This window comes from Lithobates pipiens, unplaced genomic scaffold, assembly GCF_037356315.1.
Source record: "Lithobates pipiens isolate NorthernLeopardFrog02 unplaced genomic scaffold, aLitPip1_a1.2 Scaffold_16, whole genome shotgun sequence".
NCBI classification, from domain to species: domain Eukaryota; kingdom Metazoa; phylum Chordata; class Amphibia; order Anura; family Ranidae; genus Lithobates; species Lithobates pipiens.
The window spans coordinates 225486790-225500582 of record NW_027507748.1 but is presented as its reverse complement, the minus strand read 5'-3'; the positions used below and the strand labels follow the sequence as shown (position 1 = coordinate 225500582).

The following is a 13793-nucleotide window of genomic DNA, read 5'->3' as shown; positions in this document are numbered from 1 at the left end:
GAACAGTACACAAGTGTCTTACCACGCTATGTTTTCAACGTGTGCAGAAACAGGTCCTATGGAGCAGTCCATAATTGTTTTACCATGTGATGTTTCCCAACACGTGCCGCTTTGCCACTGAGTGACACATCTCCACCATTCTTCAGGGACAGCTTCCATGTCACCATTCTGCATCTTGGGTATCTTCAGGACGGCAGTACAGGCAAGGGGTGCCCATTCATTCACCATTCACCAGCACCCATTCAGAGCAACATATCACCCAGCTTTCAAACCCAGAGTCTTGAGGAGGGCCTTTCTTGCCCATATTACTAGCCTATAATACCCATAGGTCATACTCTACCACAAACATAAATCCACTTATTACCATAATATATACCTATATATGTATTACGCACCCCTCTCCCAACCTCCTATAACCTTCTACTGTAAATACGGGTCGGGATTAGGCAGGCTTGCTCGCAGCGGCGTTGCAGGGTTCTGACTTGGCAGCAACGTCTCCAATTTGTACACAGAGAGCTCACCGTCAAATCGTCCCTCAACTGGCATAGACAACTGGGAGACCCTTCTAGATAAATATCGCTTAACTACACATATAAGTTTACAACAATTACCAAACCCACACAATTCCACCCCTGTGCCTGGATTTCAGAGATCATGCCCATGTGTACCATGCACCTCTACCTACGGTTAGGTTCAAGGAACCCTCTAGTTCCATGACTAACTCTACACTGGTATTCTTTAGGACAAAGAAACAAACTCGCCTATGTCCTAAATAATACCCGGGTGCCTTCTTCCCAGCAATGGTCTCTCCATCCAGAATACAGAGAGAAATAACTTCCCAACATTACTCGTTCATCCCCACGTATTGATCTGGCATACAACGGACATCGTGGTCATGCTTCCAACAAAGGGAAATATCAACCTGCCTCCAGCGTTTATCTTCTCTGATCACATGTGTGATATAGCCTTAAATGCAACAAGATAGAGTCCCCAGTCAGTAAGCCCATTGATGCCACCAAATATACAGACCAAGTCTGCACTTCTGTATATGAGAACATACAGCATAACACCTTTCACAATCCAACTTAGTACCACCCATACAGGCATTCGACCACTACTTTGGATTAGTGTAAGCAACGTGTTGTGGCAAAATCTTACTGAGCGGTGATGCTAACTCATCAGGCCACTGCCCCTCATACAGAGACAGTACAATCAGCTTGATGTTGGCTGATATTTCCACCTGCCACAGAGTGCGCGCCAGAGCCAATGACAGGTTTCTGTCCTCCCTACCAACCTCTCAACATGGTTGACAAAATCCGGAGCCACTCTAACCTGAGTGTTTCTGTGACTTCATTGAATGTTATCAAGGATGCCACCAATTTCCCAGGGTAACAAAGTCACGCTCCTTCTCTGAAGCTATGGCTGTGAGTTTGTTCCTCAGGAGGTCGATGTCCCCTCCATTACTAACACCCATCCCAGCTATTGTTCCCCCCCAATATAGTGCTGAATACATCCCTCCTCTTTCGGGTTACTCCTCAGAAATAAGCATCCTGCATGGACTTCATTCTCATCTCTGGGAGTAAGTCACTGGTACAATAACCGCACCTGATTCAGTGTATACTCAGCACATATAGGGTGATAGGTTTTTGTCAACCACCATGAGATGTTGCAGCACCATGTGGTGAAGTCCTACTGTACCCTGGTAGCCAGCGTTTGTTCCCTTTATTTTAATGGAGCATGCTCCTGTGTGTATTTACTGGCATTATCTGTGCAGGGTTTCAACCTCTCAGGTGAGACACCAACCGGGCGTATCTTCCTCATGTCTAGTTCTGGTGTCCCGCATGTCCCGTAACCGAAAGCTTCTCTCTAGGACCGCTAGGATTGAGACACCACCCCTACGAGGAAGTTTTCCCCCATTGATGTGTCACCTGGCACCCTTTAGTCTGATCCACATCTACCTTATTATGCATAAGTGCCAGTCTGCCTCCTGGGTACCTGCACCCTATTAACTCCGTTACACCAATACATGTAATACATTAAAACCTTTCTTCTTTCAATTCCTCCTTCCAACAAAAAAACACATATTTTACATTTTCATGTTTTGACGGATTGGATGTGTCATAACTCTTCCCCAACCTCCAACCCATTGCACATGTATAAATAACATGTTTGCATTCATCAGGAGAGACTTCAGCAAAAATATTTCACAAGTTCTCTTGCTAGGCACAGTCTTTCAGATTCAGCATTAGCACCAAATTGTCCATAAGAAAAAAACAAGTATAATCTGAATCTTTCAAGTTTTTCCTTTTTTCCTCTCCTGATGTTTATCAGAACAAATTTGCGGCGTGGTGTGGCACAGACAAACTGCCAACCAGATGATCATCTGTCATCCATGTTCCAGAAGCCTCTCCAATTCTCGCCCCACTTGGATTCTGGAAGTGAAAAACAAGAGCAGTATCAAATTCTTATCCACAATATCTGCTCGCTTACCATGTTTACTTATAGTTCCCTCCTTGGAGCCCAGGACCTCAGTATTCCTGGCTTCTGCAACTCTGACCAAACTATCCAAACAACCATGACCTCTTTAGGCTGAACCCACTGTAAAATGGATCCCCATGGTATGATCAAAAAATGTTTAAAACTGAACGTCAGTGTTGCTTCTCAAAAACTTCAAATTTTACAAACTAAAAAAAAAAACAATGCATCTATCTGTATCTTTACGATGTATGCACTACCCCTTTTCAGGTGACTGGTTCTAACTGAGGGCATTGTCAATTCCCCCCCTTTCAGGTGGATTAGACCTACTACTTTTCCACCTGAATAAAAATATAACTAACATAGAGGACTAAACCAATATCAAAAAAAAAAAAAAAAAACATTTTAGAAGAAAAAAAATAAAATTAAAAAAAAATTAAAAAAACTTACAAATCTGGCCATGATCACACAAATAACATGACAAGACAACCATCATACGACAAGACAACCATCATACAACAATGACAAACACTCAACTTTTAGTTGACAACATCCATGGACTTTTCTCCTGCAAAGAGTGCTTATTCCAATCTGAAATACAATTAGTTAATGGGGAAAACGAAAAACAAAACAAAGCATATGTATCATCACATTTTAGCTTCATTTGTAACTCTTTTTAGTACTATTTATTTTTCATTGTTTGCAAACAATTACTAACTAATGAGCTCATGGTACCATGTGATAATCGATTATGCATTTACAATAACCTAACCCCTGTTCTGTTATATTTTTCCCACTGTTCTCACTTTGAGAGACCTGCAAACAAATGCAAATGTCTGTATACGAACCAGTTTAACTTCTTCCTGGTCTCTGGAAAAAGGAACACACAAGTGATTACACACAATTCTTATGTTAATCAGCAGTATTGGATATTACTCAGGAAAAGTTTACAAAGACTGACAATAAGAGAAGAGTAAAGAAACACAAGATAAAAAAAAACTCATAACAGAAACATCTTTTAACCACACAAAAGAAAAACCACAATACCAATTCAGGGGTTTATCCCTAAAAGTACAAAACAAAAAAAAATGTATATCTATATCCAGGTCCTCTATCATATTCTGAACTTGAAACTTACATCAAACCTTTTTCATAGCCGGGAAACATTGACCAGAATATTCTTACCATGCTTGCAGCTCACTAAGTTCTGCTAACATTGTTTCCCCCAGTGCTATATTTGAGTAACCATGCGTCTATCTCCATTTTGACTCTAAGCAACTGTCCTACATATTGCTTTTTAGTTTCTAGACCCCGCATTTGCGTTTTACACGGGAAATGGGTTTGATTACTATGGGTTCCGTGCTGTGGATGGCTACCCCACCTGGCTGAATAACACACATGATGCCTTGGGGTCGTTTTCGGGTATAATTTCCTTTCGATATCATTATTCGCCGCCCGACAATATTTTGAAATGTGACCCCCCCTTTTACACAAAAAACATTTTAGTTCTGGTTTCCCTGCATAGGCCATTTTTTTAGCATATGGCGCTGGAAACCCACATTGCTGGATAATATTACTGCGATTGGAATGCACAGACTTTACACTTTCGTTGTCTGAGGAGTCATCCGAAGTGTCAACTCCTGAGTCAATTTCAAGTGCAGTTATCCCACCTTTATTTGCTTCTTCCACATCGATTCCCATCACAGTACTATCATTTGCAGTGATAATAGCATACGGGTTTTCTTCATATTTCACTTCTAGCTTTTCTATACACTGAGCATGTGTGGAGGGTACCTCCACTATTGCACACTTGGAGGATAACTCCATTATGGCTGCTTGTGCCTTAAGCCTTGTGATAACCTGCAAATTCTCAGCCTCCCTTTGATTCAAAGAGGCAATGCAACTTTCTCTTAATTTACACGTTTGTTCTAATTCATCTAATCTCTGTTGCAATACACATTTCTCAGTCACTAATTGTTTAATCCGACTACTAGTATCTGCATCAGCCTTTTCAATCCTCATTGCTACATCACTTACCTGTTCCATCACTTTTTCTCTATCAGCAAACCATTCTAATTCTTTTTGTTCCGCAATTTCTTTCATTCTCAGCAACATGCATACAGAATTGGCTATTCTCTTTTTCTTGCCCTTTTTTGAAGATTTTTTATACTTTATGGCATCATTATGAGTATTGCATTGTTTCAATAGATCATTGAATTGGTGTGTTAAAGCATCCTTTCTTATACTGCTGAATTGAATACAAGCATTTTTCCCAAGAAACTCTTCAAGGATATCCATTGACATGCTAATTAGACTATCCACACTACAGTTGCTTAGACAATAGAAAACCAGACAAACAACTATATAACCCCCACAAAGACAGATTCCTACCAACAAACAAACCAAAAAAAAAAAAAAAATACGAACCGTTTAAATTTCCAGTGACTTGTGGTTCTACAGCATACAAGACACAAGGCACACTCTTAATCAATGCCTTGGTCTTCTATTGGACCAGAGCAATACACTAAACAAACAGATACCAAACACACAGACACAGATGAAGCTGTTTAGAAGCTAGCTTTGACCTGTAGTCCCACTCCAAATACAAAAAAAAAACAAATACAAATCCGTTTACCCACGAATTTCTTTAGGAGAACACACTCTTATTCAATGCCCTCCTATACGATAGCAGGTCATAGGGAATTTCTATTGGGACAGAAAGCTTTTTCACAATCACGTGGATATTTCCACTTTTCCCTCAAAATTGTATGATTTATCCTGTCAATCTGCGGTTATATCACATAACCAGGGATGGTCAGTCCCTTATCTCGCCAGTGCGCCAATTTGCCCTCTGGTTACAAGTTTCTGCAGCAAACACAACAATACGTGTATATATATATATATCAGTCACAGTTCTCACCAGGTTTTACGCGTGCGTTTATACCAGTGAAATATCTCACAGAATTTTCCTGCTCATCCAAGCGTGGTTTCAGAATTCGCGAGCCAGCGCCAATCTTGTCCACACTAGAGATGACTTTCAGTTCTGGGTGTCTGAGCATCTGTGCTTACAGGGACTCAAACAAAATACCTTAGATTTTTGTGGATTCTGTGTAAAAATAAGTTTTACACGCCTTCTGGGGTGCCAAATGAAGTAACTGATCAATTCGATCTATTGTTATTATTATCAGTCATGTATTACTTTGTCTAATCCCTATAGTCTAGCTATCAATCAATACGCCAAGCACATGTTATTGTTAATATCACAATGCTACCACCCTTGGCTATGAAATCAATACACGGTCTAAAATCAATTAAATCTCATTTATTTCCCAAGGAAATAAGAAAACGTGCATCAAGTATCAGTAGAAGTTACAATAATACATAGCATACAATCACAGTGCAATCTAAGCCTTATACTTATCGATCCTCGTGACTGGGTCTCCTGATAGAATAAAGAGGGACAGAGAGAGCCCTCATGGTTGCAAACCTTTTTGTTAAACATACCTCAGCCATACCACACCCCATAGCCCATCCTACTCTTTCCCGTAGACCAATCAGCGTCTCTGGGGCGTTTCCTCCCCCAGGCTAACAGTCCTGCCATACTTGGCCTCTGGGGGGCAGTGTTTGCCCATGAATTGCAACTGCTCCGACTGGATTGCAATCTTGTGGCTTGATCTCGGACGCCCCACCAGCTGTCCTTTGTTCTTGCAGACAAGCCGGCGCCATATTATCTTTGAAGTTCAGTACATGCCAGGTGGGCTGAATAGAACTCATTCTGCTATTCAAATTGTGTCACATTCCTTGCTTTTAAACATGTGAAACTGCCTGGCATCAATATGGCTGAGTTCGGCTGTACAAACAGCTGTGTAGATGTATAATAATAATTCCTGTCTGATTCCAACAAACGCCTACTGACCAAAAAGAAATTCAGTACTCGTGATAGAATGTATTTTAATAAAAACTAAGCACCCGTGTGATTCATTTCACGTGGATATGTGGTTATGCAGTATATAAATTGGTTTGTGGTTTCTGCCAGCAGAGCCTAATCAGTCGGGTGTTTTGCATGGCCAATTCCCTTATTGAAGTGGTTCTAAAGATGAATTTTTTTTTTTATCCTTAATGCATTCTCTTCATTAAGGTAAAAAAGACCCGTGTACAGCTCCCCTCACTTACCTGAGCCTAATCTTGATCCAGTGCTGTGCCCGAGAGCAGCGCCTCACCTCACTCTCTCTTTGTCAATCACCACAAGTAAGGAGAGAACAGGGGTGGGGCCAGGCCACACTGTGTGTAAATGGCTTCACCGCAGCTCGGAAGTGAGCCTGCATGAGTGCCCCCATAATGAAAAATCTTTTTTTTTTTTTTCCTTTTTAGAATTGCTTTTAAATACAAGCAAATTAACATGGCATTTTAGGTGTAGGCTTAATGTGAGCTGTTAGGGTTAGATTTCATCCCCTCCCCCAGCTGTTTTTTTTTTTTCTTTTAGGCCTACTTTCATTTAGGGTTCTAGGGCTCGTAATAATGATTTTAAAATATTTGCTGACAAAAATGAGGAGGCTGCCATTACCAATAACTGACACCCCAATAGCTAAAAGCACATGCAAGATAAGAAAACGAAAGTAAAGTCTCCTTTAAACTTGGCTATAATGCTTGTGATAACAAATATACTGTTCAGCTTTTTCTCAAACCCGAATATTACAGGTTTATAGCATTCGGACTCGAGCCCGAGCTGTTGAGATCTTCACCACATGTGCACATATGATCTGTACTATGGAGGAACTGGAAAAGGTTAGAAATATGTTAAACTGCAAACACGTTTTATTTATCAAGGTTTGTTTGTGATGCACTATATAATATAATATATATATATAATATAATAAAATATTAATTTTTTTTACTTTCTTCTCTACCATATTTTTTATTTGCAGGGTGTAGCCCATGCTTTAATCTTTCCTGTAGTGCAGCAGTTTACAGTGGCATTTGTGCAGGCTCTGCAATTACCTGATGGTCCTACTTCTGACAGTGGCTTAAAGATGGAGGTATTAAAGGTATGATTTGCTGTGATTTATTGGGATGTTTCTAAAATATCTATGCAGAGAATAAGAGAATTTGAAAGCAGTATGTGCAATCTGAAAATGCCAAATGCCCTGAAAAATTTTTTTTTTTATATGCTTCGGGTCAGAGCATGATCATTGGGTGTAAGTTCTGCATGTTGGTGGGTAGCCACTAAACACCTGAGCTGTTTTCTCTCCAATGGATCTTCAGTTTATCCTTGTTTTTTCTGGGGGGGGAAGGGTGCTAGTAGAACTTGCAATCCCTCTTATAATGTATTTTTGTTTTGGAAACCATAAGGTAATATACTGGCTTCATTATGGCTTTGGCATTCTTGTATTTGAGCCAGGATAAAATATCTTGCTTTAATAGCATGAACAGAAGAGTTCTTGGGTATCTCAGATGCTTGAGTTTCCCTTTTAGTCCTTTCATGTGTTGGTTGGCCTCATGGACCCAAAAGATAGTTTTCGAGGGGTAGGACAGGAGTTAAACTTTTATAGGAAAATTTCTAATTTTGCATATAATTTTGAGGTAGATCTCTGAATATCGGTTGTTTAAAGTTGGGTACACTGACTTTCGGTCAGTACGTACAGTTGTTTGTCCGACAGAAGCCAATCTAACGTCCATACGTAATTTATATACTAATGGTATCACCTTGGCCTTTCAGGACACAGTGCCACCAGCATCTTTGTAAATTACCAAGCACTATCAGACAACCAGGTGTCCAACATCGGTTGAGATGGAGACAGGAGTAGAGAGAGAGCACTGGCAAGGCTAGTATTGAGGAACGAGTGCTTTTACAAACTGCCATAGTTGATAGTGTCCTCTTACTCTTTCCTAATTATGTTGTGATACACAGAGACTAAAGAATCTATTTGCCAGTTACCAGTGTTGCATTAACGTATCAGGTTTGAGCAGACTGGTATTAGTACAACATTACTTTTTTTCATTGGTTAGTGATGGACAAGTGACACAGCATAGGTTTCAAGGTACCAGCATCTTGAGAACACTGCAGCTTTCTATGACTGCCATGACATCCGAATAAATGTGCAGTACTGTTCAAATGTTACCATGAATATGTGAAAGATGACCCATTTAAAATGTCTTTTAAATGGAGGATTTATTCTTTTATGGTGAAGCCACAAATGTGTAAACTATACAAATCTGTTGTCTTCTCAGATTTTATAGAAAAGATTTTATAACTGTTAAAAACAAAACAAAAAAAAAAACTTTTAATTACGCATTCCAGATCTTGTCATGACATTACTGCATTCTAATTCTGGTTAATATTTTTTTGTCTTTCATGTTACTTTTTGTCTCAGGCTGTAACTGCGCTAGTAAAGAATTTTCCTAAGCACATGGTGTCGTCAATGCAGCAGATCCTTCCTATTGTTTGGAATACGCTGACTGAGAGTGCTGCCTTATATCCTTTTTATTACGGATGATTTTCCCATATTGATGTAATATGCAAGTCTACACAGGTGCTATTGTGGCGTTTTTGTTTGTTATACATTATAATAGAATCAACTTCCTTAATTATTCTTTCACTTATGTCAGAACCGAAGTAAATGATACAGAAGATATAGAGGACCCTGTGGATTCTGATGGTATGTTTTATTTTATTTATTGTCTGAATTTAGGTCAAAATATACCTATATTTAGTTTTTTTTTATTTTTTATTTAAAAACTGGTTGAAAGTAGATAAATCCATATACAATTGCAAAAGTGTATGGAGCACATTTGGCTATTAAGGAGCCTAAGACTGTGTCAGAACTAAACGGGATATTATTTATTAAAACATCTTTGAAACTATTGTGAAACCTAAAGCGGTATTAAACACAAAAAGCAAATATTTATTATATTGCAGCTTACCAATTCTTAGATGTGGTGGCTGCAGTCATGTGTTTTTTTTTGTTTTCTTCTATTTTCATCTGGTGATCCAGTCAGTAAGTCTGTTTTTCAGCAGAACAAGCTCTTCTGCAAATGTAACTGTGGAGACATTGACAAGGATGCTTTTATTGATGTAAAACCTTTATCCCAAAAGGAAAGAATCTGTTGCTGTACCCGCTTGTGCAACTGCTATTTGAGCTGGAATTTAGCTTCAATTTGTTTAGTGTATCTAAATCTGCTAGTCCATCTAACACTCCCCTCCTTCCAGACTGACAATGCTGCTATCTACTGGTGGCCCTTATGCACCTTCATTCAGAGTGCAGGCACTCTAATACAGGAGGTTAGGAGGTGTGGTACGGCCAGATCATCAGGTGAAAGAAAACACAAGGAAAAAGCAAAAAACTAAAAAAAAAATGCAGCCACCACATCTAATGATTGATAAACTGAAATCAATTAGTTTTGGATTTGATACCGCTTAATATTGTTGGCTTATTTCTTTTAGAATTAACCGTTGCATAGTTAAAATTTATTATTTGACTAGCCATGTATTTTTAAAGTACATCTAAGAGTAAAACTTTGGATAGTGGCAAAGGGGTTTTATAGTTACACAGCTTGAAAAAAGATGTAAGTACATCAAGTTCAACCAACAGCGAAAATACATCAGTGAAGGAGAAAAATTCTCTATTTACATCATTTTATAACCGAAAGGAAGAAAAACTTAGTTTGGAAAAAAAAAAAAAAAAAAGAATTTGGTCTTTTTTTCATTTGTGTAACAAAAAAATATAAAAACTCCAGTGGTGATTAAATACCACCAAAAGAAAGTTCTATTTGCCTCAAAAAATGTTGTTTGGGTACAGCCATTGCATGACCCTGCAATTGTCTTTTTAAAGTGTGGCAATGCTGAAAACCTTGGCAGGAAGGGGATGAAAGTGCCCTGTATTGAAGTGGGTAATGTGGGGGGGGGGGGATAAATTCCTTCCTGATACCCCAAAGACAAAGGGATATTCCTTAAATCAACAATCCTGGGTGTTCTCACCTATAAATGGTAATAATATACAGATATACAGTTATATTTTGATAAGTTGTAAATGCATCCAGCTCATTTTTAAAGCTCTGTAAAGTTATTACTATCTGTGTCCCCAGTGATGTCCTCAGTGGGAAGTGGAATACTGGGGTTTATGGCTGCAGCAGTATGCCATAACCCCAGTATTGTTATTTTTATTTTTTTCAGTCTGCGATACTCTAACTGATTAAAAGTGGTCCGACTGGTGGAAGGGGTGGCCCTGCCACTTCCCGGTGGTTCTCAGGCTTACCTGGATGATCGGTAGTCCAGAGTACAGATGTGGCGGTTGCGTCTCCTGCTAACAGAGATGAGCGGAGGAAAGATGGCCTCCGCTCATCGCTATGGTCTACTCTAGGAGGACCGGTGCGATTTCTAAAGCATTGAGATTTTAAATTTTTTTTTTTTTTTTTATTTTAACAACTTACCGATCACAGTACATATACTGCGGCCAGTCGGCTCTGTTGTGCGATACAACGTACCTGTATGTAATTTCGTGCAATAGTCAGCATTGGTGCATGCATGCTAGTTGGCCAGAGAGGGAGCCTATCGATGGGTCCAGCAGCCGCGATGTCCACCAGCCACCCGCAATCACACCCCAGAGACACAGAATGGTAATCTGCCGATGTAAATAAAGCAGATCGCCGTTCTGACAGGGATGAACAGAGTGATCTTGTGTTCCTGCTAAGTGGATCTCTGTTCATTCAGTGAGGCCTAGTTCACACCTGTGCTTTTTTTTTTTTTTTTTTTTTTTTCCAGAAACACGCTACAGTCCATTTAACATGGTTTCCTATGGGTCACGTTCACATCTGCATTTTATGGAAAGGGCCAGGAACATTTTTGTTTTTTGGTTCCATAGACTTCAATGGATCTAAAATGTGTATTGAAAAATGCAGTATGCAACCTGCATAGGTGTGAACTAGGCCTTCATGCATCACCTAGGGACACACTTAACCCTTTGCCCCTGGTGTTAACCCCTTCCCCGCCAGTGTCAATTAGTACAGTAACAGTGCATATTTTTAGCACTGATCACTGTAATAATGACACTGGTTCCCAAAAAAGTGTCAGGTGTCCTATTTGTCCGCCACAAAAAATCGCTGATCACCACCATTACTAATAAAATAAAAATGCCATAAAAATATCCCATAGTTTGTAGTCACGATAACTTTTGCACAAACCAATTAATATTACGCTTATTGGAATTTTTATACCAAAAATATTGTTTCTAGCGCAAAAAAATAAAAACTGCAGAGGTGATGAAATGGCACCAAAAGGAAGCTCTGTGGGGGGAAAAAGGACATACATTTTGTTTGGGTACAGGTTTGCACCTCTGTGCAACTGTCAGTTAAAGTAACGCAGTGCCCTATCGCAAAAAATGGCCTGGTCATGAAGGGAGTAAAACCTTCCGGGGCTGAAGTGGAGTCTTATTGACCTCAGATCTCTCCATAAAGAGGACCGGTCACTTCTCTTTTTTTGTCTCAAAGGATGTTTACATAGAATATGTGAGAGAAATATAGGTATAGGTTTAAAGAGTCGCCTATGGAAATTTTTAAGTACGTAGTTGGGTGCTATTCCATGAGTGTTCACAATTTTAAAGTATGACATGTTGGGTATCTGTTTTACTCAGTGTAATTTCATATTTTTACAAAGAGTAGGTTATATATTGTGTTTAAATATTTTATTAAAAAAATATTGCGTTTGAAAAATCACTGTCCAAATTCTGTGTGGCCAAAAAAAACTATTTTTTTCTTTAGGGCTTCTGCAAAAAAAAATAAAAAATTTGGGGGTTCTAAGTAATTTTTTAGTAATTCTTCTTGATTTGTCTTGCTCACCAAGTGAGAAGAATGCCAGCATTTTAGAGTTTTCTAATAAAAAAGTGGCAAGAGGAAATCTTCCAAATGTGATACTTGTTCTGGTTATAGCTGTCTAAAGCCTTGTACACACGGTCAGAGAATCCGTCGGAATGTGTCCTATCGGACCGTGTCGTCGGATAATCCGACTGTGTGTGGTATGCATCGGACTGATTCCGTCCGAATCTCCGTCCGACCCAATTTTCCAACATGTTGGAAATATTTCCCGACCAACTGGGCCGGACGGACCTAATCCGATCATGTGTAGAGCATTTTCATCGGACCAAGTGCCACGCATGCTCAGATCAAATTCCTACATCAAAGCTATTGGCTACTAGCCTGAATGTAACGAAATTACGTCATCACGTTCTGAAAGATCGGATTTTTCGACAACTTGGCCCGACCGTGTGTATGCAACAGTTTCGGACACAATCCGTCGGACTAAATCCGACGGGCAAAATCCGACGGATTTGGTTGGCAGAATCTCCGACCGTGTGTACAGGGGCTAAGGGGGATTCCACTCACTGTAGAGATTTCCTCTCCTTGTTGCATCTCGAGGACAGGAGACATTTTCAACAGACTTAGAAACAAAAAAAAACCTTACCAAGGTTTTAACCCTTTCTCACTCTAAACTAAAAACAAATGTTTTGGCTATTCTTGCACTTAAAATATATTTTCTTTATCGTACATCATAGGACAGAGAGTCTCAAGTAATTACTTGGTGAGTTATAGGCGTACCTTCAGATGTTGACACTGGTATAACCAATACAGGAAGTTGACTCCCCTATATAACCCCTCCTCCTTCGCCAGTGTCTAAGATGTTGGTCACGAGTGAAGATGTGCTCTGCGGAGCTCCAGGGGGGATCCATGCTGGATTTAAAGAAACCTCCACAATCAGATCCATCCTCGCCACTGAGGCAATAGGATGGTACCTGGACCTTGATGCAAGAACGAGGTTTTGCCTGTAATGCTTCTCTTTGAGAGCTGGACCCCAGGAACCAGGGCGCTTTTTGGTCTTGCTACATTTCCTAAAGTTGTCCTGAGGGGTGCTATACAAGGCCAAAGGAGCGGAACCCCTTTTAAAAGGGCCCCAGTCTTTGAGCGTGTTTAAACGCAGCCCGCCGTGATGGATGAAAGTTGGATCTGTCTGTTAAATTAGCAGTATCCTGCAGCGAGGACAAGGTAAGGGAAGAAGCTTTGCTTTTTCATTCAATATACCTTATGCCTTATAAATGTCTCCTCTATAAGGAGGAACTTACACTACCTATGTATGTGTCTTAGTGCAGCTCTGTCTCAGAACATGTGTGGTCCCAGAGGGGGTTCTTACTTAAATAGATCTTGTGGGATTTGGTAAAAAATACAGCAGTTGCTATACAGAGATGTGTATAAACTTCTATATGGCCGGTGGCTGGTTGACGTAGCTGCTTTAGCTGCATGGTTTAATTGCAACCCAGCACTTCCACCTAGTA

At 39.8% G+C, this 13793-nt stretch overlaps 1 protein-coding gene across 1 annotated transcript in view; it reads left to right on the top strand.

Moving 5' to 3' along the window:
* IPO9 (importin 9) overlaps positions 1–13793 on the top strand; it is a 90965-nt gene that overhangs the window by 25779 nt on the left and 51393 nt on the right. The window contains exons 6-9 of the mRNA XM_077481148.1: positions 7174–7260; positions 7401–7520; positions 8847–8947; positions 9073–9131. Of these exons, the coding sequence (XP_077337274.1) occupies positions 7174–7260; positions 7401–7520; positions 8847–8947; positions 9073–9131 (367 nt within the window). The remainder of the gene's footprint in view (positions 1–7173; positions 7261–7400; positions 7521–8846; positions 8948–9072; positions 9132–13793) is intronic.